Source organism: Accipiter gentilis, chromosome 18, assembly GCF_929443795.1.
Source record: "Accipiter gentilis chromosome 18, bAccGen1.1, whole genome shotgun sequence".
In the NCBI taxonomy this organism is placed as follows: Eukaryota; Metazoa; Chordata; class Aves; order Accipitriformes; family Accipitridae; genus Astur; species Astur gentilis.
In genome coordinates, this window is record NC_064897.1 from 27,828,279 (window position 1) to 27,852,554 (window position 24,276).

Below are 24,276 nucleotides of genomic sequence, written 5' to 3' on the forward strand. Positions count from 1 at the left end.
AAAATGTAGGTGGACAACCAGGATTGTTTCACTATCTGTCTAAAATAATTGAACTGTAAGTTGCAAATGTAAATTGCAGATTTAATCCTTTTTTTTATTAGTCTCATTTCAAATGTCAGTGATATTTACATAACAGGAGGGAAACAGAAGACAGTGAGGGGGTGGGCAAGCAATGAATGATTTATTAGAGATTCCATTTGGTGTACTAGTCCAAAACAAACGAGGCAGAGCATATGGCTAACTTATTTTCTGTTTGTATGTAATAAAAGATGGACGCTAATACCTCCCAGCCTGATCTTTAATCAAATATATTTGCTTTTCAATCTAGTTTTGAAATGGAACGTATACAAAGCAATCCCTAAAGAGCTTACAATGAGAATCTGGCAGAAAAGATCCTTCAGATATCTATTTGTGCCGCATGAGGAGAGAAGCAACCGAGCACTGCGAATGAGCCTGTGCCGTAGAGGTTGTAGGTAATTCTCCCTCGAAATTGCTCAAAATGTCTAGCTGCTTTGCCTCATTCCTCTGTTGTTTCCCCCTCGTCACTCTGTCTCCAGAAAAAATTCCTGCTGGTCTCTGGAAACGCTTTGCTCGTTGAATTGCAGGGTAAGGCTTCCTGTCTCTTCTGATGGAAGGTTCAAAGGACAGAAATTATCACAAGAATCCCCTTGGGTACTTGCCCTCACACTCATCCTTTGCAAAGCAGGCAAGGATGCCTCCTCCCCAGCCACTCCAGCAGGGCCCAGGGCCACCCAAAAGACCACCTGCCCCTTCTCCAGGGCACTGAGGCTCAGACTGGGGCCCAAAGCTGCCTGCCTAGTGCCACCATGGGGGTCGTGCACCCTCCTGATGTAGCATCTGCCAGCCCTTCTCTCTGGCTGAGGCTTTCCCAGCACTGCAGGAAAGAGCAAATGTCTACATCTCCGTTACTTTTGCTGGTTACGCTCCTGGTCCCGGCAATATGTACTCCCCCCGACCTTGCTCCCCTGCTATAGAGGCCCACAAGTACTTCCCCCCCCGCCCCTGACAGTCCCTGAGAGCATCCTATACAGACCATCTAGACTGTTCGAGGAGATGTTACTATGGAAACATTTACGTCCTTGTCTTTTGTGTACTTAATAACATAGCATTCAGCATGTTTATCTCCTGTATACTTACTGGTGGAAGAAGAAAACCTCTTTTTCTTTGCAACATTAACTTAAAAAAAAAAAAAAAAGAAAAAAGAAATAAAGCCCATATATTGACCTTCCGTCTTAATGAAGGAGGAGGGTGAACGGAACAGTATTAGTTTTCCACCTGCTGGTGCTGCTGTTTGGCAGGAGGTGGCTTTCTGCAGTGCCCTATTTATCAGGGCAGTTCATCACTTCCCAGCAAGGTCACTTTGGCCTCTATCCTGCAGTGAGCTCTGCACAAGCAGCTCAATGTGCCTGCGGCTGGCCCCTCACTTCTGGGTTGGGATGGATGTTACTTATCACAGGAGCTCTCTTTGCTGAGGTACGGTACACGGGGCAGGAAAATACCATCCACAGCGCTAAAGCTGTTAACATGTCAGCAGGAGTTCATTGACCATACACACAAATTAATCTTCATTCAGAAGCCACCTTTTTGCACTGTAAATTCCATTTTCTTCAGAGATGCCAGACTTCTCAATCTCTGAGCCGCAAATATATTCTGAAATATTGGAAAAGAATGCTTTTTAGACACTTTTGAGTTAGTGGCACATAGCTAGTAGTTCTCTACTTAGAAAATACTTGTAATTTTTTTTGTACAAAAATTCCCAAGGAATTGTTACTTGGGCTTAAAGAAGTGTCTTTTACCTCAGTCAAAAACTCTAGCCACAAAGGAGAAACCTCTGACATAATATGTGCAAATGTAGAGAGATGATTTATAAAGGAATTGGGGATGTAGCTTACGAAATTATGTAACAACAGAAATTCTGCAGTCCTCCAGGAAACAGGGAAAAATACGCTGTTCACTAAATGGCTGGCTTCTGGTTACTTGATTTCACTTTTTTGGATTGGGAATTGTTAAAAAATTCCTGTCTGGAGCTAGTAACACAGACAAATTTCCACCTAAGTTTACAGACAAAATGGAAACCAGGCAGCTAGGAAACAGGCAGATCTGGGTTAAGTTCCTCAATGCATATTTCATTTTTGCTTGCGTGATTCTTCCTCACACATACCCAGAGTCTTTTCAGAGAAATCTATAATTATCTTTTCAAGATGAAGGATTGGGTGTGTACAGCATTTCTGTTTATTTAGCTACGATTACGGTTGTACAGTCACCCTTTTCACTTAAAGGAGGGGCAAGCAGGCACGGCAGGGGATGTGAGAGCTCTCCCTTACCCAGTGAGGACATGGAGGTGCTGTCCACCCATCCAACCATCCAGTCACCCACTTGGCTTCTTTAAAAGCTGCCGCATCCTATGAATTTTGCTTTCAAGCAAGATCTGCCTGCTCCATTGTGTTTTTTATCAGAACAGTCATCTTAGATCGTTCAATTGCTACTGTGATGTTTTCTGGCGTTGGAGGACGTTTTTTCTCTGCCTCCTCCATTTTAATGAGTCATTCCAAAATCTGTGCTTGCTTCTAGACAAAAAAAAAAACAACACCAAACCGGGAAAAAAACAACAAGCCAACATGGAGGAAAAATTGCCTTTTTTTTTCAGCAGCTAGTGTTCAGTTTACAGATGTGGAGTGACGTACTCTGCTTTGTAGTGATGATAGTAACATCAGACTGCTAGAAGTAGAAACTGGGTCACATCCGTCCTTGCAAATTATCAGTCAAGGTGTTTAATAAGTTCCAGGCAGTTAGACCTGAGCAAACGCAGTGAAGGCCATGGCTTTACACAAATACTATTGAGGCCCTAACTGGAAAATACTGGAGCCTTTTGCAGAAGTAGCTGACAGCAATTTGACCTGCAGGACGATGATGTTTCAACAAGCAAGGACCCACCACAGCTGTGTAAGGTTGGCAACATGGAAAAGCAACCGTTCGAAGCTGGATAACTCCGACACAGTGAGGAAGCGCACAGGTACCGATCCTCCCAGCTCACTGGAACTGGCTGATCCTTGTCTGACCTGAGTGAATTGATGAAGGGACTGAAACCAGCAGAAGACTGTTGACCCCCATGAGTTTCCTGCTGGGTTAGGTGGCTGAGCTGGCTCACTGAGGGCCAGACCAGCTGGTGGAACCGTACAGCCAGGAATAGGGTGAGGGGAAGAGGGCTGCCTTCTTTCCTAGCAGCAAGCTGGTTTAGATCAGATAAAACATAATGTGAAACTCCACTTTAAAAACTTTCCAAGGTGACACTGCCCTTTACAGCTGTGAGGCTATGTAGGTGATCCATTAATGTTCACATCACACTGAGTAATGTCTGCACAGAGAAGTAACTGTGTCAGCCTGAAACTGCATGGCAGGAGAGGAAGTCCTCATCCCTCAGCTGGGCAATAACCAACTTCATTTTCATTTCTTGCATAGGTTGAAGGCACCGATTAGACTCATGCTCTCAGCTGCTCAGCAGCGTGGGTCTCCAGTGAAGCTCCCCATGACTCCAGGTTGATACCGCACCATGGCCGCTGTGAGGCCGGTGGGCTCAGGTTGGAGAGGCGGGCGCCCTCACGCACCCAAACACACAGCCCGTGCCCCGAAGCAGCCATTATCTCAGCGCTGCATGCGTGGGGCAGGCAGGGAGGGAAGGCGACGCTGCCCTGAGCTGACACATTATCTGAGGTAGCAGGAGGCCATGGCAGCCCGCCACCTCAGCGCTTCAGAGGAAGCCATGCCAGGTCCGGCCTGACCTCGGCAGGACTTTGCGTAGAGAACAAAAGGGGCCGTTGGAAATTAAAGGTGGGGGAAACACATGCTGCTTCGAGGGAGACAGGCCAGCGAAGGCGCAGGGCTGCGATGAAAGGCGCAGCGACAGCGCCCGTCGGGCGCCATTTCACTCCCCAGGTGCTCCTTCTCGCCCCCCCCCCCTTCCCCTCAGCATCTGGCCTCCTTCGGGCCCCTGGCCAATCACAGTGCAGGGCGCACGTGAACCACTCGCCTCTAGCCAATGAGCGTCCCCCCTTCCCACGTGGCGATGTGCGTGATGCCTCCAGTGCGAGCGCCCTGTCTTTGTTGGCGGTTAAAACAGCTCCCCCCGCGGGGGGGGGGAAGCGTCCTCAGCTGCTCCGGTCATGTGACGCGCTCCTCGCCTGGCGGGGAGGTGGCTGGCGCGGATGTACAACATATAGTCCCCTTTGTCCTCTGCTCCGTCGTGGCGTGGTAGCTTTGGTCGGCGGCTCCTGCGTTTAACGCCTCGCAGAACGGCAGGAGAGGAGCCCAGAAAGATAGGCGGCAGGCCGGCCGGCGCTGCCGAGAGGCAGGTGACTCTTGGCGGAAGGACACCTCACGGCCGGATCTTTTTTGGCTTAAGCCGAAACCTATATAAAGCGGCGCGCGGGCGGTGCCACCTCATTGTGTGGCTGTTGCTGAAAGGAGAGGGACTCTGTGTGTGTGTGCGCGCGCAGCCCCTTCCCGCGCGGTGCGGACCGGAGCAGCCTCCCCTCCCCTGGCCGCCATGGCTCTTTAAGGGCGGCAGGGCCAGCGGCGGCATCGGCCAGTGCAGCAGGCGCAGCAGCAGCGGCGGCGGCCTCAGCACATCCCCGGCATCTGCAACCATGGCGTGAGTATTGTGTGTGAGGGATTGGTATTCCCTCTCCTGTGTATTGCTAGTCGCCCTCTTGCCCGCTTTTAAGTGGGCTTCGGGGGCGGGTTTATAGCTCGTATGGTAGTGGGTGGTATTTCCCGGGGAAAAAGGTACCTGGGGAATAAGGTGGGGGGGAGGGGGGCGTCCTTGTGGGGTTCAACTTCCCCGGGGCGGCGCGTGTCAGAAATGGCAGGAAATGCCATTTCCGAAGAAACAACGAGAAATTCCCGTGTGTCCTATGGCTTACGAAAACTCGATGCCCAAAAGTTTGGGATTTACCTTTTTTTTTTTTTTTTTTTTTTTTGGTGGGAGTAAGAGTAGGACATTCCTGAGGGGGTTTCTTCACCCCGCGTGGGAGAACGCTGCTGTAGCTGGGGGAGATGGGGCACTGGAGGCATCGGGGTTCTAAGAATATAAGTACCATGCGGTATGTCGTCCCCAGTAGATAAACGGGCGCTGCTCATAAGCTGGCAGCTGTACTGTAGCCTTAAGCCTGCCCTGATCTGGAGAGGTTTCGTAACATTCTGGAAACTCCAGTAAAAGGTGGTGTGCGTGACATTCGCTTCGGTTTCTCACCCAAACGCCCCGGTTTTTAAATCTGCTCGTTTCGGCGGGCTCCGTTAGCCTTTTCCGCCAGGTCTCCCATCGGTGTATCGGTATTTGGCCCAGTAGCGCCTTGGCGGCGGCCTGAGGCGGCCGGTGCTGGAGCCCCGGTGGAAACGTGGCAACATACAAAATGGCGGCCAGTGCCGGGGTGGGGAGAGGGACGGCGGCAGGATCACGAAATGGCTGCGGCTGCTGGAGGGGGCGTGAGTCACGGCATCGGGTGGGCGGGGCCAGCGCAGCCGTGCCCATATTTGGGCATGAGGAAGCCGGGCGGCCTTGGGTGGGAGACGGGCACCTGGAGCCCGCGGCTGGCTCTGGTCAGCCCTTCGCAAGCAATTAAAAGGGCAAAGATGATGTGTTGCAGGCAAACGGCAGTCCCGAAAATGGAGAAGTCCTACAAGGCTATAGACTACCGCCATACTTCATGAAGTGGCATTGTTGTTTTGTTTTGGTTTTTTTTTTTTTAAAAAAAGCTACCATGCTGGTCGAACAAGTACTGATGAACTAAAGTTTTATTTGCAGGTTTTTCAAGGCAGCGCACAGCAGCATTGCTGTAGTCGACAAAAAGACCGTCTACTTGTCTGCATCTTTTGACATCAAAGCATTAAAAACTGACGAAGATGAGCCTCTTGAACAACGAGATGCTGTTGGGGGATTCATTATCCCCCTTCAGCCAGCCGTGTTCGGTGGCTGAGGAAAGTCTGGGACTCCTAGATGACTACCTGGAGGTGGCCGAGCCCCTCAGTTCGCATGGGTTCTCCAGCGACAAGGCTAAGGCAGTCTCCTCCAATTGGCTTGCTGTGGACAGTTTAGGCAACACCATAGATAGCCAGGGTAAGGTATTACTTATTTGCATGAAGTACACCAGTTGCAATGGTACATAACATATTTAGTAACATTACTATTAAAAAAAATAAGATGCTAGGCTTTCATAAACATGAAGGCAACCTCACAGGCATACCTCTGCTTGGAAGGTGTGTGTACTACACTGCTTACACAATATAGAATTGCTGGTTGCTGGACTGGCATATGGTAAAGTGACGCTTCTGTTTGTCTTTTGAATAATGTATGGGCTGTTATAGTACTATTGCCTGGCAGAGGTCACAAGAAATGAGCATGGCTGTATGTTTCAAATGGCCCAGAATTCTTTTGGTGTTAGAGTAAGAGGGATGGAATGTCGGAACAGCTGACAGCTGGCTTGCTTTGTACCCTGCAGTCTTCTGCAGCTAAATGACAGGGGATTTTTTTTCTCATGGTTGACCTTTTTCATACCAACATAAGAGATAGGGAAGGTGTTAAAAAATGAGGCTCATGATTGTTTTCAGAACCTTGAGTTGCATTGGTTGCTGGTTTACTGAAGTGGTAATGTTTTTATTGTGCAGAGGATGCCTTCTCTGGCATGGAGTGGATGGTGGAGAAGATGGATCTGAAGGAATTTGATTTTGATGCCCTGTTAGGTATGGAACATCTGGAAGCCACCGTCTCACCAGACGAGCTGATGGCCACGTTGGAAGACACGTGTGATCTCCTATTTAACCCTACCATCCAGGAATTTCACAACAAAGAACCTCCACTGATAACTGACCTAATCACCCATCTCCCTGAATCTCCAATTGGAGCAGACCCAATGGCCCCATTGGCTTCCCTTTGGTCTTTTCCCCTCTCCCCAGGGTCTCTGACTTCCACTCCAGACCATTCGTTTAGTTTAGAACTAGGTAGTGAAGTGGATGTTCTGGAAGGAGAAAGAAAACAGGAGGGCCCCACCTTTGTGGTAGTGATCACCAAGTCCGAGAAAGAGGAGGAGAACCATTCCGATGATAGCGGAATATGCATGAGCCCAGACTCCTACCTGGGAACGCCCCAGCATAGTCCTACCAATTCAGTTGGATCCCCCAATGACAACCAGTTCCCTACAGATGCCACCTGTGGCTCTGTGCGGTCCAAACCCTATGATCATCCTGCAGAGAAGGTAGTGTCAGCAAAGGTGAAGGGAGAGAAGAAAATAGATAAGAAATTGAAAAAGATGGAGCAGAATAAGACGGCTGCCACGCGTTACCGGCAGAAGAAGAGGGCGGAACAGGAGGCACTGTCTGGGGAGTGCAGAGAGTTGGAGCAGAAGAATCAGGCCCTGAAGGAGAAAGCAGATTCCCTTAGTAAGGAAATTCAGTACTTAAAAGATCTGATTGAAGAGGTCCGCAAGGCCAAGGGCAAAAGAGCTAGAGCCCCTGAGTAGGGTAGTCAGCAGTTTTTATGTGCATGTATATAAGCTTGCTGCTAAAGCGATGTATTGCTGTCCAATAAATTATTTTATAGTAAACTTGCAATTCTGGTGTGAGATAACTGGGTACCTGTAAAACAAGCATGACTTGGACCACATCTAGGTGAGTACAGGCACAGTAAGCTCCTGGGTGTACACTCGGGTCTCTAGAGAATGTGGTGTAACACTTGCTCGCTGCTTATTCCATGGGGCGGTGGGTCCAGTGCAAGTGCACAAAATGCTTAGAACCTGTTCAGCTTGAGTGGCGTGTCACATAATACAACTTGGATCTGTTTGGTAATGAATACATACACTAAAGCGAGGGGATCGTACTGAGGTGCCCCAAGTTTTGCATTAGCAAAGACACAATCCTGTTCAAAGAATTGTAATTTTGAGAGTCTGTAAGGTAGGACTAAATACAGATACACACGGTCAGTAAAGATTCTGGTGGGAGGGTTTTGTTTTCTGGCATTGCAGATGTGAACTTTCTTCCTGAAGGAGGTGAGTGGTCCAGGGTACAAAACATGCCAAAAAAAAAAAAAAAAGGGTTGTGACAGTAAGTTTAAGAAATGAGCAGCTTGCTAGGAGCTAAGTCCAGAACAAGTGATGTTGAAGTGGCACTTCTGGTTTCTCCTTAACTTCATGTGAGTCCCCAAAGGTCCAAAACCAGCAGGAGGTGTCACCCTGCCCCAGGCTGGTGGGGTTGGGCTGGGGGCTGCCTTCACACTGGGGCTGTGTGAACCCAGCCCTGTGGGTGGGGACACTCTTGGTGCTCTTAATGATGGAAATTGTAGCAAGAGTGAAACACCTGGAGGCTGCTTCAGCCAGCTGCTCAAGAGTCAAATTTTAAGGTGTAAACATAAAATCGGATGTTTGCTGTAAGGCTGTTTCAGCTCTCCAGAGTCAGCTGTGCAGCCGATGCGGAGAAGGTGCTGGAGCAGCGTGTGTCTGCTGGGGATACTGGTAGTGGTTGTTGATGGCGAGCTGCAGGCTGGCTCCTGGGGTTTGGGTTGCTCAGCGGGGCTGTGGTAGGAGAGTCAACGCGCTGGTGCTGGAGCGTGGCAAAACAAAAGTTGCAATGGGGGGAAAAAAACCCAACCGTCCTGTGATGGTGTCTGTTACATGCTGCAGAGAACCTGAACACAAAGATGACAGGCAGGAGCCTGTGTAGCGGGGTGGTTTCTGCCTGTAGATATTAATTAGTGCTTTATTAGTGGGTAAGGTTATAGTCTAGCCACTTGATGCATGGAAATTTTTCTTTGTGGTTGGTTCTAGTTCTGTGAGGTCCTGAACAGCAGTGAAGTTCCACATCCAGCATGGCCGTACTCTGCTAACAGAAGCTTCAGGTCTTGTAATGTGCCATTTTGAATCATTTTGTGTGTGGGGTTTTGTGGTTTTGGTTTTTTTTTTTTTTGTTGTTTTTTTTTTTGCCACCAGATTTAGCAACACCTAATCCCTACTTGGCCTGCTGAAGCCAGCTTTGGCATGTGGACGTGTACATCCTTCCCCGAGGAGTTAAGATTCCTTCTTGCTTGCACTGACATGACCCAGTAAGCTTCCCAGCTCAGGCACCTGCACGTCCCAGCCCAGCCGGCGCTGGAGCGGGGAGGGAAAAGGTCCCTAATGGTATTGGAAAATCGTTTGTCCAGCTGCAGCCTCGCAGGGGTCCTGGTTTCTGGCACTTAAGCTCCTTATGTCCTCTAGTTCGGGCTGCAGTCCTCCAGCCCTATTCATTGCCCAGGCGATTCGCTGATGAGTGACACGGGATAACAACCGTGCGCTCTGGGACCCGCTGGTCCAGCAGACGAAGTAGGTAACTGCTGGCAGCAGGGAGGGCTGGAGCGGGCCAGGCCCTCGGTGGTGACTTGACCTGTCTGTGCTTACAGCTGGTGCCTGGGTGATGTGCATGCTGTTTAAATTACAGAACCACTGTCAGGAGTTAGGGCTCATGCCACATTGAAAGTGATGCAGGCAACTAAGACCCTCACCTGGGGTCTCAAGAAACAGCGAGTTCCTCGTTGTTTGTGAAGTCTGAGCCCAGAATCCTCACCTTCATGGGAGTATCTGCCCCATCGCTCACCTCCTGGGCAAGCGCTCTGACTACTATGCACTGTATAAACAGGACGCACTGCAAACAGGCAGGCACATCGAGGTCTTGCTTTGAGTGCTGGTTTGTTCTCCAGAGCTCACTGGTGACTGCGTGCTGTTTTGGGACTGCCTCTGTTCTAGGAGGCAGAGCAACCTAATAGGTTTCCTTCAGATCAGCTGGACCTGCCAGGCTGGGGACAGGGATAACGAGAGGCAGGGAAGCCCAGTGAGCAGGACAGTCTTTCCCTTGATGGGTTACATCTGTACCTGAGGTGACAATGTGCTTGGTCTCAGCTGAGCCAGAGAAAACATGGCAACTGGTAAGAGCAAGCGGCTTCTCTGTGCAGGGCAAACCCCTCCTCTCCTCCCCCAAATGATCCCCCTTTTCAACCATGGGGCAACCAACTCTGCTTCCCTTAGAGCCATTGCAACTTCTGCTTCGACCTGACAGCAGCCTGGGCAGCGGGGGCAGCGGGTGTATTTCACAGCCCTTACTCAGCTCACCCAAAGCCTGGAAAGATTGTCAGCACATCCGTCCCCCACCCCATCCCCATGGCAGGGCTGTCTGTGAGCCACCCCTGACTAAAATCAATTTTTCTTTGAGTCCATGCTCTGCAGGCAGACGAGCCAGTGTCTGTGCTGGCCAGTAAATACATGATTCTGGTTTCTACAGCCCTCTGGAGAGTGTGTAGCTCCAATTTACCAAATTACACTCACTCCAGGGAAGGAAGATCAGAGCTGGAACAGGAGACAAGGAATGCATGATGCACCCATGCTGCTTTGCTCTCTGCCCTGTATCCGTGTGTGCGTTTTATAGGACTCCTTGCAGGAGAACCAGAAACCTGTCCTTAAAAAGCGGTTGGTGTCCTTACTGTTTGCTGAGGCTCCGAGCTTGCAGCTTTGCAGAGGCAGCCAATGTGGCAACCTTATGCAATGCCTGCCGAAATGACGCCGTGTTTCCATACTTAGTAACTTAGTTAAGATTTTACACTGGGTAGAGATTAGGGCTGACTCTTCCTCTGCATTTTTCATTTAGACTTTTCCTCCAGGCTTGTGTTAGGCACAGCCAGCACCGCACCGCTTGGCTCTGCCGCCCAGCAGCGGGTCCAGCCTGCCGCAGGAGGCGAGGAACACCAAGGACACCCTCACGTAACAAGCTCCAGCCCGCGGGAGAAAAAGTCTGATGGCCTCCTGCCTGGTGACTGATTTTACATTTTGCAAACTGCAGGAGCCATCTTCTTTCTCTCACAGCCTTTCAGAACAAATGTGCTTCAGTTGAATCCTTGCAGCTTGCGTACAGCATGATACCATGCCCAGAAATAGATTGTAGTGCATGAACCGCAGGCTTTACCTACCCCTGGTGGAGCCCAGTTCTTCTACATACTTGGAAACAGCAGAATTCCCCCAATCTACATTGTATAAAAGGGATTTGAATCTGAATTTGGCACAGCTGATGGGATTTCTGTCTCAGTTATTTTTCCCCTGAATTAAGGGCAGTGAAGTGGATTTCACACGCACAGCATGCATGACCCTCAGGCTGCCGATCCCTTAGCCGATTTTGTACGTCATGATAAACATGAGTGAGTCCAATATTCCCATATATAACCAAACAACCCCCAGCGGGTCACTGCTCGCAAAGCTGCTCTGACAACATACGGCCCCTTCTCACGAGCTTGTTTCTGCTGTTATCATGATATTTATAACTACCTTCCTCTTCGCCCTGCCTTGAGAGAGACCCAGGTGCTTGCACTTCTCTTTGCAAAAGAAAAAAGAGGAAACCACCACCGCTGACGACTTCTTCACATGCCTGTGTGGAGAGCCAGATGCACCTTTGCAGCATGCTTACAAAAATAAATCCCCAGCTGCAGCTTCGGAGAATGAAGAAAGAATGATGATAAAATCTTCCAAGCAACTTTTGCCCTGGCAGAAAGCCCAGAAACAGCTGCAAGGGCAGGCTGTCCTTTGGGAGTTGAATGCTCCCTCAGCACTGATGAGTTGGACTGGTAGAAAGAAAATGTGGGTTATTCTGATCGAAACAATTTCACACAGTGGTAGTCCGGTCACAGCTCCCTCTGACCTGGCCCCAAAGCCATGTCGTCTCCAGAGAGGAGTCACATGCCTTTTGAAAAAAAATACACTCCTTGCCTGCATTTCCCACAGCCTCGTTAAGTATTGCCTCACCTTTTTTTAAATTACGGTTCAGCTTCTGTTCTTGGCATATCCATATACTTTATTTTGAGATGTCTTTGGCTTTCTCAACGCTTACTGCTGTGTAGCCACCCTTTTTCTCCACTTAATAAACCTGTTCCTAATTCAGAAGGACTTTTTGGGCTGGGAAATCTATACATTTTTTGTCAGAATAACACCTTTTCTTTATCTTACCACAGGCTTAGGCCTTCAGAAAAAACAGGATTTATACTGTCCTTCCTATACGCATAATTTCCACCTTGTGCATACTCATTTTTTTCTTAATAGGATTCAAGTAGCTTCTGAAGATGACCTACCTTCCTCCATCCTCCTGACGTATTCACAGCCTCGCCATGCAGCCCAGCACAGATACTCCTGTTACACTTCATTTCCAGTGCAAAGACAGTCTTGGGGTCTTACCACGAGCAGCCCTCGCTGGGCCAAAGCAGCTCATCTTTGCTGGCTTTCCCATTGAAATGCTTCAGGCTTGTGAATTAACAGGAGTTAGGTCCCCCGACCTAGGCAGGACTGTTTTGGCTGTTCAGGTATCCCAGGTATGCTGTCTTTGCATGATTTGCAGTGCACTCATGCAGTGTCACAAGCCACTGAATGAAGCTTAGCTCTACCCACAAGCTCAAATTTCCCTATTACATAGGTGCGTGTTCTCCAAGTAATGGCTAAGCTGCCTCTCATTTCTCCTTCAGCTGCTCCTTTCCTCTCTTTTACACACACACACCCTTTTAAAAAATGGCAGCGAGCAAGTTCCAAGCGCAGCAGACATGTCAGCTTAATTTATACAGGGCAGAGAATCTCCTAGTTCTGTAACAACTCCTCTGCATCGCCATTGCAGTGCACGGACAGTCGGCGAAAGAGACCTAGTCTTTGCCTCCCATTAAAGGACATAAACGAACCTGCTGGCATACAAATGGTACAGCTCAGGACAGACCAGCATGGCTAGATTACTGATTAGCCCTGCCAACAGCTAATTTGTTCAGAAAAAGGTGCGTGTAACCCTGTAGACAGCTGCAGAGCAGCCTCCATGCTTTTTATTTCCCCTGCCCCCACCAGTTAGTAGTTGGCACTGTTAATCCTATTTAATGTAACTATGGATAGATATGCAAACCTTTAATCTGTCTCAAACCTACTAACCTTTCAGCCTGGCTTGGCTGGAGTTCCACATTTTGAGCTGTAAGCAGGCATTAGGCAGCCTGCCTTCTTTTACACTCCTCATTTTTAATTGAATCGATGGGCCTTCTTGTTTCAAAATGAGAAACTTCCTTTTGCTGTAACTTCTCTTTTGTGAGCTATTCAGGGCGCTGCTGCTGTGCACCCTTTCTACAATAACCAGTCCCTTACCCAAAGCATTCAGCAGCCTGTCAGTGTTGTAGGTGCTGATGCTGTGCTGGTTGGTCATCAGCAAGGCTGACATGGAAGTCAGTCATGAAAAGAAACCAGAAACTGAGATTCTCAAAGGTTTTTTAGGACCCTTCCCCCACCTCCCGGTTTTCCCTCACAGCTTTTTCACCATTTCAAGTCTTGCTTGCCTGAGCAAGTTTTTACAGTCTGTCTTTGTTGGCAGCCAGCTTTGTTATTGCCATGGCATTTCAGAGGCAAGAAGCTGGTTAGTGAGCTGGGCAACCACGTTTTCGTGGTTTACATTTGCAGACCGCCCCCCTCCTGATCCCGATCCACATATAATGCTGGTATTAGCTGTTGTTGCTTTCTATGCTAAAGAAGTAAAGACTTGCTGATACAGCAAAGGCTGTATCAGCTTACATTAGCTTGTACCCATCCAAACAAATTTTCCTGCATGCTTTCCATTCACGTAACAGAGGGAGCAATAGGCCATTAGCCGGCTTGATGAATCTTATTCACAATAAGCTAGCTCAACACTGACCATCTGGGAACTATTCTGCTTCCTCCAAACTGTTTCCCTGGAAAGGTTCTACCACATTAATAACGCTCCAGAGCTTTCATTTGCATTTATATTAAAGCTGCCGCAGCCGCCGCCTTCCATTCCGACTCCCTGCTGCCTGTGGGTGGGGATGCACTGTAAGATGGCACCCTCCTCCTTCTTCCCTAGCTCAGCTACCTCTATTTTCTGCTGCAGGATGCTCAGCCAGTGTCGCAGAGCTGGGAAGAGAGCCAGCAGCCCGATGAGCTCAGCCAGCACACGGCCCTCGCCCCGCAGCAGCGGGATACCTCTCTGTGCCGCCGTTCGCAGCTGCGCTGGAGAGAAATGCCGTCTGGCAGGTCCGAGGGTTGTGGGCTGCAGCGTGTTAGCTTTCAGCGTGGGAACTGGAGGTTGGAAGCCAACTAGGAAAAGTAGCTATGGCTGCTGGTCCTTCCCTAACTCCTTCTTCTCTCTTACATGGGGCAGAAAAGTCTGGCTGCAAGGAACAGAGAGATGGCACAAGTTGCTCTAAGACAGCCACCTCCCGGGGTCCTAGCACAGCTAAGGAGCTGGCATGCTCTAGGCATGACTAGACCGTAACACAGACATTTGGGGGTATGAGAAGATGCTTAGCTTCAGCTTGCCACCAGGCACATGCAACAGGCTGGTACTTATTGTCCCCTCTGGCTTGAAGACATTCTTCTCAGGTGCCAACTCCTGTTCTTATCTACCCAGTGTGCAGGTGGCACTGCTGTTCTTTCACAGGAGCTCCTGCTCTGCTAGAGGGGAAAAATCAAGGCTAGAACAGGTCAGATCTTTGCCCTTGCAGAAGATTTATCTAGAGCCATGCGTTCACTTCTGCTTCCTTTTCCTTCCTCCTGCAAAATAAAGTTTAATTTATTTAAGGACACGGTTGGCTGTACAACCTAGTTTGATTTCAGATGGTAAGATCCAGTCTGTCCGGTAGCTTTACCTTCTTCAACAATATAACACCTCATGGCATATAGCCACAAGAAGTGTGTTGATTACTCGTGTTGGCCCCAATAGTCTTTCCAGCCAGTAATGAGAGCTGCCATCCAACTTCAAAACTCCACAGATCTGGGTGTTATTATCCTCGGGGAAAACTGCTCTGGGCCCCACTTTAAAGTTCCTCATTAACTTTGAAAGAACAGCTTTCCTGTTTGCTTACATTTGTGAGCAAACAAGCTAGGTTTTGTACAAAGAGAGTGAACCACATTACCCTAGTGCTCCTTTCTGGAGCAACAAAGGATGGTTTTGCTTTCCTCAGCCTGCAGAAGAAGGGCCCAGGAGCTGAACAACCACAGAAATAAGGGTGTGTAGGAGGAACTGGTAGAGGAGGTGCAGGGGGTGACACAAAGGACCTCTGTAAAGTCAAAGGAACTGCCAAATACTGAAGATGAGGGCTTGAAACAAAATAACACCCCAGAAATCTACCTCTTTTAGAACACCAAGTTGTGGCACAGCCAGCTTTTTCACACTGTTAATTGTCTCTGTGACAGCTCCACACCCAGCTGCATGTGTTAGACCAGCTCACAGGCACTGCAGCAGGCACTGAGTGCAGAGGTTTTAAGGAGGTGTGCTGCATACACATTTTGCTCAACTACTTTTTCAAACAAACAATAGCATTTCCTTTCTTTTAAGAAGCAGAGAGTCAGTCTCTCTTTTTTTTTTTTTTTTTTTTTTTTTTTACACATTTTTTAATTTTGGGAGCAAGAACAAACTGAAAAACAAGGGAATTGGTCTTTGAACTGTTCTATATTTACCACTTTTGGCCGCAGATAGTTGAACTTGATCCTATTACAAGAAATCCCCTCCCACATGCTATTACACAATTTCCAGTACATACACATCAGTATGTTCAATATTTCCCCTGTCTGGACCTCATACATCTGGCTGACCTTTCCTCCCATGCAGACAACAGGGAAAGAACACAACAGAGGAGGCACAGACTTAAGAGGACAGCACCAGGAATTATGATCAGAGGGCAGGGAAGGGATACCAAATTCCCACTGGTGCTGACATCCAAGCAGCTCCTGCTCAGGTCAGCCAAGCCCCCTGTAATCAACTCCTGAGTCTAACCAGAGCTCGGCATTAGTCCTTCTCCTTACCTCTTTTTTTCCAAAGGGAACACACTTCCCACCTTCTTGGGTAAGGGGCAGGAAAGGGCAGTGAGTGACAGGAGCTCCCCAGAAGCACATTTACAGTGCTCTAGCAAGGAAGTGTCTGGAACAACACTCCCACCTGCTGGACCTTCTATTTGTTGCAGCCAGGAATTTAGCAGCAGTCTGACAAAAAACTTCCCTTCAACCCAGCACTGCAACCTCTGGCTCAGAAGTTTTTAACTCCATGCCAAGGCTAACGACTGGGTCACAACCCCTCCTGGCTACGGGAGCTGGCGGTGCCCAGCAGCAGCGCCCTCCTCGCCTGGCTCAACCTCAGTGGGAGGCTCAGGTGTAAGCACCCAAAGGACAACTTTCTCCATGTAAGAGCTCTTCCTTGGAGGGGAGACTGGGAGTAGGCAAAACAGAGAGGAGTCATGTCCATTCTAACCTGCACTCTTTGAAGGCCTGAGCATGTCAGAGAGAAGATTAAATACATGTGTCAAGATGAACCCGGGAGGGTATTCACACAACTGAGTCATCCTCAAGAGAGGGGTGCTTGGATTGCAACAGTGACACCGTTTGTCTTCATCAGTCGTAGCCTGTCATAATAATCACTATTACAAAGGCAAAGAGAGGCGGTGTCTGCAATAATTATTTAATCAAACGACATGTAAAAAGTTTTTGCAATGACTGAAAAACCTGACAGAGGCTGTAATGAGAACAGAAACTACAGGGCTGCTCAGGTTTAAGTCTTTCAAAGCATCCTTCCCTTCTGATGACTTATGACTGCTGCTCCAAAACATTTCTCCATTCAGACACAGTACTTTAAATGCTCCCTGCCAAATAACACAGGTAGTAGGAGCCTCACATCCTGAGGAAGGGGAACAAGAATTGTATTTGGCTTGATCCACCCTTCTACACTAAGAATGCAAGACATGTTGGCTGGAGGGAGGTAATTATAAGGACAACACATCTCAGAACCAAGAGAACCTCTGTGGCTCTAGCTGGCCAGTAACAAGTTCTGCACAGATGCAGAGCTGCTCCGCAAGTGTGACATTAAAGCACTTGCTGACAGAAGCACATCTCTGATATCCCATCTCAAACACGCTGGGGAAATGGCCAGTCCTGCATGCCGAGCACTTAGCTGCAGAAAGAATGGAGCTGCAAGAATCCCTGTCACATTGTTTATGGTCTCCCAAAGTATTCTCTCTCAAATTTACGGAAATCTTCCTCAGTAAAGACGGTGCCCTCAGGCTTCTTCTTTGCCGCCTTCTTTGGAGGCTGATCTTTGGACTTCCTGCCTCTGTTCTGAGCAAGAACCTTCAGACAATAAAAAACGAAAAACCAACAGTCATTGTTATCCAGACCAAACCACAGAACAGTGATTTTCAAGCTCACCTGCAGCATCCCTGCTGTTCTACTAGTACCCTGCTGTATCCTGGAATGCCTCCAAACAGAAGTGAGGGGCAATCACCGATGTTAACCGAAGCAGGTCACTGGGACAACAGCAAATACCAACTTAGTATTTGGAGTCAAATATGAAAACTACTCTCTGGTAACTGTCACAGAGATAGAAACACTGATTTTGATTCAGACCTTTCTGAAACTATGACCCGCTTTTATCCTGTCTCTCCATGAGACAACCTGAAAACCCAACAAGTTGGTGGAATTCCCTCAGCATTTCCTAACACACCATCACCTCCTTTCACAGTCTCCAGCCTGAGAAACACTGGCCCAAACCCTTTGGTTTGTTTATGTAAGTTAACAGCTGATATCTCATAAAAATAGCCCAAGATTCTAGCAGTCAGCTGTTCTCTTCAAATCCTGGCATGGGACTACCTTTTGGGGCAGTCCAATGGTTAAAGTCTCAGGTTATGAGAAACATCATTTAAGCTGCTATGCAGTTGCTATTACATGAGCCAGCAGCACATCTGCTTCCTTATTAAACAGCCTCCAGCTACAGAGAAGGCCAGTTCCATCGACAGTAAGGAGGTGGTCTGAACCAGGGCTTCTTTGCCAGCAGAAGCTATGAAATATCTTTGGTAATTCAGAAAAGCCAGCAGCTATCAGTACACTTTAACTAGTACCAGAGAACATCATAGGAGACAACATATCAACAAAAGTTTAAAGCTTAGTAAGTTATTTTGCCAGTGCACACAGAAATTCCTCAAGGGCACTTGCAGAGAGAAACTTGACTCCTTTAGCCCAGGGTCTAAGCTGGAAGATCCGGGGATGATTCCCATTCACCCGTGTGCCTCAGCAGAAGCAGACCCCCAGAGAAAGAAGCGATGGTCTTACTTGTTCTGTGACGGCTTTGTTTGCAACAAGTCGCCCCTTCAACATGTACTGCAGGTTCGCTCTCAAGTGATTCACAGCCTTCTTCTTATGATACTCCTCTAGGACAAAACACATCAGCTGCTCATCCAGGCAGCACGCAAGGAGAGACACAGGAGGATCGGCGGGGCCCCGGGAGAAAGAGACACCGCTACAGCTCAGGGAGAGGGGTGCGCCCACAGATCAGGCTGTGTTTAAGCGGGGGACACCAGAAGGGCATCCAGGGGGATGGAGAGGGATGGATAAGGGCGAGGGGGAGGCTGGCTGCGGGACACGAGGGGACCCGGCGCGAAGGCTGCGGAGGGCGACAAAGCTCCTTCACCCTCACGCTCCGAGGCGGCCCGGGACTCACCTATCGCCGACTTCACGACTCTGCCCTTCACCGTGGCCTTGTTCCCGCCGGGCCCCGCCGCCCTCTTCCTCCGCCTGGCAGCGCCCGCCGCCCCGGGGCCGTCCCGCTCTCGCTGGAGTCCTGCTAAACGGCAAGAGGACCGGAGTGAGTCCCGGCCGTCCGCCGGGAATCACCCTCTGCCCGCCCCGGCTCCGCCGCGGACCTCACCCGGCGCCTCCAGCAACTCCAGGCCCCGCCGCAACAGCGAGGCCGACATGATGGCGCCCACCCCACCGGCCAACTTCCGCCTCCCCGCCACACTTCCGCCCGCGCGGGGACGCCGCTTCCGCCTACCGGCCCGGCACGCATGCGCAGAGGGCGCCGCGGCGGGTTGTGTGTGGGGGCTAGAAAGGGTGCGGCGCCATGTTGCGGCGCCATGTTGCGCGGAGATTACCTCAGACCAGCCCAGCGGGTGCGCAGCCTTTCCCGATGGCCCCTTTCTCTGCGGTGTGTGGGCCGGCAGTCGGCCCGCTGTGTTACACCGTCGTGGAGGCACCTCTGTAGGGACAGGGTTGCTTAGGGGGGCCCACTGTCCCATGGGGCCATGAGAATGACGGGGCGAGAGGAAAGGGGATGGCAGCGGCAGTGTCCTGTTGTGCCTCGGTGAGGCCCCAGAATCCAGATTTAGCTCAGTGCTAGACTCCTCGGGCGCAGAGGTTCACTCTGCCATAAATTGCATCTATTATTCAGTGTTACTGTAGTCTATTTATTTAAAGCTTTCTTCCTCCGTTTTCGCCCCTCTAGAGATTTGGTGCTAATATCTGCTAAATTTAGCTATCATCTGAATAAAGCTTACTCAGTTACAGCTAGTGCTGGCAGTAACAAGCTGTCACTGGAGAAGAAGGAGAGAGTTTTATTCTCCCACAGACGTGTCCTGCAGGGAGAAAACGATACAGGCGGCTCTCATTGTTTCTTGTAGTAATGATCTCTAACGGGGACTGATAACAGTTAAACCTTGGTTCATTAAAAGACATTCATTCCCTGGAAATTGTTCTCCAGCCTCTGCAGATGTCACCTCAATGCCTGTCTTTTCACTGTTCGTTCTCTTCCGAATCCCTCCCTGGATGGATCCTGGCATCCTCTGTCAGTATCTGCCGGTGCGGTGGTGCTAATACATTTTTCTGGACAGGAGCTACTCAGTGCTCATTCCTGGCTTCAGGGCTGGGGAACGTTAAGCATTTACTGCTTGTTCAGCATGTTGCTTCTCAGTCTTAATTTTTCCTTCACAGTAATCTGAGCCATTTTTTGATTGATTTGCAGGGACAGTCACTGGGTGTGTAATGCAGAGCACTTCTCCATTTTCTTGTCTTCTCTTAGTGCTAGTGGAAGGTAGAACTTGCTCGGCTCTTAGTTCTTTGCCAGGTTTTCCCGTCCAGTTGTGTGAAAGTTAATGGAGTTACAAGGAGGTTATTGTAGTTTTGCAAAGCAGAAACTGAACAAGCAATGAGTTAATAGCCTATTGCTGAAATTGAAGAGAGCACTAGAGAGCATTCTAGTCAGCAGACGATTTATTATTACTTGTACGCTCAGATTATCTTTATCTTGGTCAGAGTGAGATAAATGATAGCTGCCAGTGATCTTACTGTGGGGAAAGCGTTTCCAAAAATACCTCATCAGTCAAACACTCTCTTTTAGCCCCTAAAATACAGTTTACAGGTTCTTTGTAAGATGTTCATGGTTACATATTGCATAGTATATTCAAGATAGCTTATTCTACTGGTTAAATGCTACATTTGCATCATTTAACTTTATTAAGATCACCCAATAGATTGTTACACATGCTTAGTGTCAAAACAGTGTAACCTCATAAATGTCTTATGAAGGCACCTGATGCAAAAATATCTTGTTACCAACACCACAAAACATGTTTAACAAATTAATGTGGCACAAGCTGCACTGAATTATTATCCTGTTGAGGGAAAATATATGCCCTTTTCTACCTCAAAAGTAAACCATTACCAATACTATCCTATTTCTGTTGTGCCAATTAATAAAGCTCTCAATTATGTAGGTCTCTCAGAAAATCTGACTCCCTTCTTATTAAATACCTTCAGTAGCAAGAAGCCATAATACAGGCAACGCCTCCTTTGACCAGCAAGGTTGAGTGCAGACTTGCTGTGATTTTAGTCAGCAATTACCTGCAGAATAGAATTTAACGAGCACACAGGGGTCACTTTGCTGAGGAGGGAAGGCAAAGCACTTTCTTTAACTGCATTCACAGTCTCCTGCCTCAGAGTCTGGTCAGGCTCTTGGAGCTAGTTAGTGCACCAAGAAGTTAAATGGATGCGCGCTTCGTGGCGTGACGCGTTCCCCAGGTTTGGATCTGTTGCCAAAGATCACGGTCTAACATGGGCCATGGATTTTTTAACGCTTTGTGAAATCATGTGCCTATTATTAATACATTATATTTCTTCAGCTCCTTTTAACAGGATCTGGCAGCTTTTCTTGGGGCATGATCATTAATGTTTCTCCTCACTGCGTTCTGGCTTCAGCTGTGCTTGGTCTTGGCAGACACGGTGATAATAGCATCTGTCATGTCTCTGTCCGGGTGACTTTGGTACAACTAATGCCTGTCACGCTCCTGCAGACACAGGTGCAGAGTCTTCCCTTGCTCTTTGTCTTTAGTAGAGAATTATGCTTACATCTTTTCCCTGCAGTGCTAAACAAGATCAGTTTATTGACTTACATTAGGAATGTATGATCATCTCTTAATATGAACTGCATTTTGCCTGTGTATTCTGTGTTCCCTTAAACCTGTATATAATTAGAATTTAGGCATTTGGATCACATCATCTCCTCTCCTACATGTCATAAACTGTAAAATCTCCTCTGTTGACCTTAGATTAAGTTGACTGACCTGTCTTTGATAGGTCTGCTTTATGCTGAGCACAGCATATAAAATGCTGTATTTCTCTTTGCAGGAGCTTCCCTGACTTTATCACTCTCACAGTGTGGATATGTTCCTTATTTCCTCATGCTATATACATTTAACTATCACTTTCTTGTACCTGAATCACTGTTGAAAACAGTTGAGCAGAGCCCACAAATAGCTTTTTCCAAACTAGTATGTACTCTTAAAAATTTAATGTTAGGAGACTTTGTGTCTTTGTCAGTAAAAAAAATAAAATATCAGTATTTCATTGTACTGTTTTAAGGCCTCTGCTCAAATTAAAATTTCAACCAAGAAAACTTCATCACTTTGTAATCCCTCAAAAATCAGTGCAGTTAGCTCTTTGAAGGGATTTGGGGACAGAAAGAAATGTCAAATAGTGTTCATTTAAATGTATAACATCCAAATAAATAGCTATCTTAGAGCCTCAATAATCTAACTTTGGATGGCAGAAACCACAGGTGCTGCATTTCAGATTGAGAATGTCTTTGTTTCTGAGAGTTAAGCTATCTTCGAAAGCTTTCTGACGCTAATGTTCATGTTTTTTAGCTCTCTCTAAATCTCATGCCTCAGTGGGTACCCATGAGCTAGCTGGCTTTTCAGTTACAATAACCCAGCATACAGATCAGTTTAAGTTTTAAGTAACTTCCATACATGAATATTATCAGTTCACTTTCAGCTTGCTTTCTTATGGCATTGAAAAATGGAAATTTTCCCCGTTTGAATATGTTGATAAAGTTTCTGGTTCATCTTGGATTGACTATTCTTCTCCCTATTATTCTAGGCTTTGGAAGATGTATGAGATTATTGTACATGTGGCCTGTTTCGCCTTATTATTCTGTACTGAATGCTAACAAAGATGTTATTGATATTCATGGTTAATCATATTGCTGTCTGTGGCAGTTCATAATAGCTGTTTGTTTGCTCTTACTTTATGTTCCAGCTTCTGGATTTCAGGGGTTATGTAGGAGTCTCGGTCTGAAGGAATATTGTGAAAAATGTTAGAAAACAGAAGCTGAGAGCAGCAGTACAAGTAAAATACAACAATCAGAAGCATTTATTTAGTTTAGGGTTTTTTTAGAAACATTCTTATGATTTTGGGAAATGGGATCCTGATGTTTGAATACTGGCTATTGTACACACTGACACATATATCTGTATTTTCTATTCCAAAATTAATCAGACAGATTTTCAAGCTGATTTATAACAGATTTTCACTTCTGCATGTTTCTTCATGTGTGGATTATGGAACGTGCTTTTCTTTAGACAGCTGTCCAGTTTCATCACATCCCATGTTCTGTATTTTCTCTTGAACAGCAGTATTCAAAGCTGCTGTCATTAATATTTAGCTGTGTTTGCCAACTTGAAGCAGTGTGTGTTGTGGTCACTGTTCCTACAAAGAGCCATGGATCACTGCCTGCCCTGTACCTCAAGTACATAGGAATCTTTGTCCTTTAACTGTGTGACATGCCTTTGAAAAGCGATTTGACTTTCTGGCCTATTGAATTTGAACAAGGGCTGGACAATGCTTTGATTCATACACTTGCATGGATAAGTGTCTAGTTACTTTAGACTGACAGAAAGTCTTTCATTCTGATTTTTTAATTTTTTTTTTTGTTTGGTTGTGTTTTTTTGTTTTTTTTTTTTTTTTAATCCGGTGCAGATACCTACCTCTTCCATGCACTTTTCAGCCTGTTCCAGGTCATCAAGAAGCTGGCTCTGCCTTGCACAGCTTCTGTGGATAATGTTGGCACAGGTTAAGATTAAATTGGCTTCCCACCATACAAGATGCTGTAGTAAGAAATGAACTCTGCCCCTGAACAAGACAAGAGTTATCCTCCTATACAGATGAGATAAGGAGGCACAAAGATTAAGCAACTTGCAAAGTAGCTGAGACAGGATAAATGCTCAAACTAGATCTTCTGAATGACAGCGTGGAGGCTCAGCCCAAAACAAATCCTTGTTCTCCACCTGCTGTTTTTTGGCTCCAAATGGGAAGAGAGCAAGTATCAGTAGCTTTGCTGAAGCTGTAAGAGCCCACTATGTAGAGAGAGGTAACATTTTCAAGAACATAAATGCTGTATTTGGAAAAAAACCCAAGCAAGTCCTTCTTCAGGTCTTAGAATACCAGAATAAAGCACTTTGGTAGTAATATTTTGCATATAATACAGAGTTGGTGTCACAGGGTTATTGTGGTGAGAAATACCACATGGGTTTTGCATCCAGACTCACAAAAATGCCAGAACTTCCAGCACCCTCATACTTTCTGTCTTTGCCTGAAGGGAAAATAAATCTCTTCAGAAGGGCATCTGCTGCTCTTGCATGCCTCCTAGAGTGGAGCAGGCAAAGAGGTCTGCAGCGGGAGGGGAACGATTTCCCTCTCTGTTTCCCACCGCTATCCTTAAATGTTAGGAGAGGAAGGAAAGTAGTAGAAGGCTCCCAGGGCTCAGAGTGACTGACTTTTCCTTGTTCCTTCTGTGGGCCGTGGAGATGGTTCCTGGGTCTTCCTCCTTCCCTCCCCACCTACTTTATTCCTGCAGCATCGGCTCTGGGAGAAAGTGGCAGAGCTTACGGGCACTGTTTCCCCCAGTATAGAAGGCCAAAAGCTATCCCACTGTAGTTGCTTTTCCTTTTCCCTAAAAACCTGGGAAAGGAGGATAAAGATCCTTTGGTAGAGCAGGGATGGGCCTTAATGGACAAAACGTAGGGGAGCTGTGGACCAGGAACGGCTAAATGCTGAAGAATGGGTGTAACAGATGGCGGACGCAGGAAGGAGGCAAAAGCAGGACAGACACAGGGATTGGAATGAGCAC

At 47.6% G+C, this 24,276-nt stretch overlaps 2 protein-coding genes across 3 annotated transcripts; one reads left to right on the forward strand and one right to left on the reverse strand.

Moving 5' to 3' along the window:
• Positions 1-4,157: 4,157 nt before the first annotated feature.
• Positions 4,158-7,616, forward strand: ATF4 (activating transcription factor 4). The gene is made up of 3 exons (XM_049821756.1): positions 4,158-4,669; positions 5,822-6,133; positions 6,682-7,616. Exons 2-3 carry the CDS (start codon positions 5,920-5,922, stop codon positions 7,530-7,532), a joined length of 1,065 nt encoding a protein of 354 aa, XP_049677713.1. The 5' UTR covers positions 4,158-4,669; positions 5,822-5,919; the 3' UTR covers positions 7,533-7,616.
• An 8,868-nt stretch (positions 7,617-16,484) lies between these two features.
• On the reverse strand, positions 16,485-18,830 carry RPS19BP1 (ribosomal protein S19 binding protein 1). Of its 2 annotated transcripts, none has more exons than XM_049821758.1 (4): positions 18,742-18,830; positions 18,535-18,654; positions 18,147-18,244; positions 16,485-17,168 (listed from the first exon to the last, which is right to left on the reverse strand). In XM_049821758.1, the coding sequence occupies exons 1-4, from the start codon at positions 18,788-18,790 to the stop codon at positions 17,034-17,036; spliced, it is 402 nt and encodes a 133-aa protein (XP_049677715.1). In that variant the 5' UTR covers positions 18,791-18,830; the 3' UTR covers positions 16,485-17,033. The 2 variants fall into 2 exon arrangements, with proteins under 2 accessions (XP_049677715.1, XP_049677714.1); XM_049821757.1 differs by having other exon boundaries at positions 18,535-18,657; positions 18,742-18,826.
• Between the last annotated feature and the right edge of the window lie 5,446 nt (positions 18,831-24,276).

What these genes read in the sequence shown, in the direction of transcription:
- ATF4 (XM_049821756.1), top strand. Translation starts at nt 5,920, where the DNA reads ATGAGCCTCTTGAACAACGAGATGCTGTTGGGGGATTCATTATCCCCC. An exon ending in CAACACCATAGATAGCCAGG is followed by an intron (nt 6,134 to 6,681) that starts GTAAGGTATTAC and finishes TTTATTGTGCAG; the next exon opens with AGGATGCCTTCTCTGGCATG.
- RPS19BP1 (XM_049821757.1), bottom strand. Translation starts at nt 18,790, where the DNA reads ATGTCGGCCTCGCTGTTGCGGCGGGGCCTGGAGTTGCTGGAGGCGCCG. An exon ending in GGAGTTGCTGGAGGCGCCGG is followed by an intron (nt 18,658 to 18,741) that starts GTGAGGTCCGCG and finishes CTTGCCGTTTAG; the next exon opens with CAGGACTCCAGCGAGAGCGG. An exon ending in ACAAAGCCGTCACAGAACAA is followed by an intron (nt 17,169 to 18,146) that starts GTAAGACCATCG and finishes TATTGTCTGAAG; the next exon opens with GTTCTTGCTCAGAACAGAGG.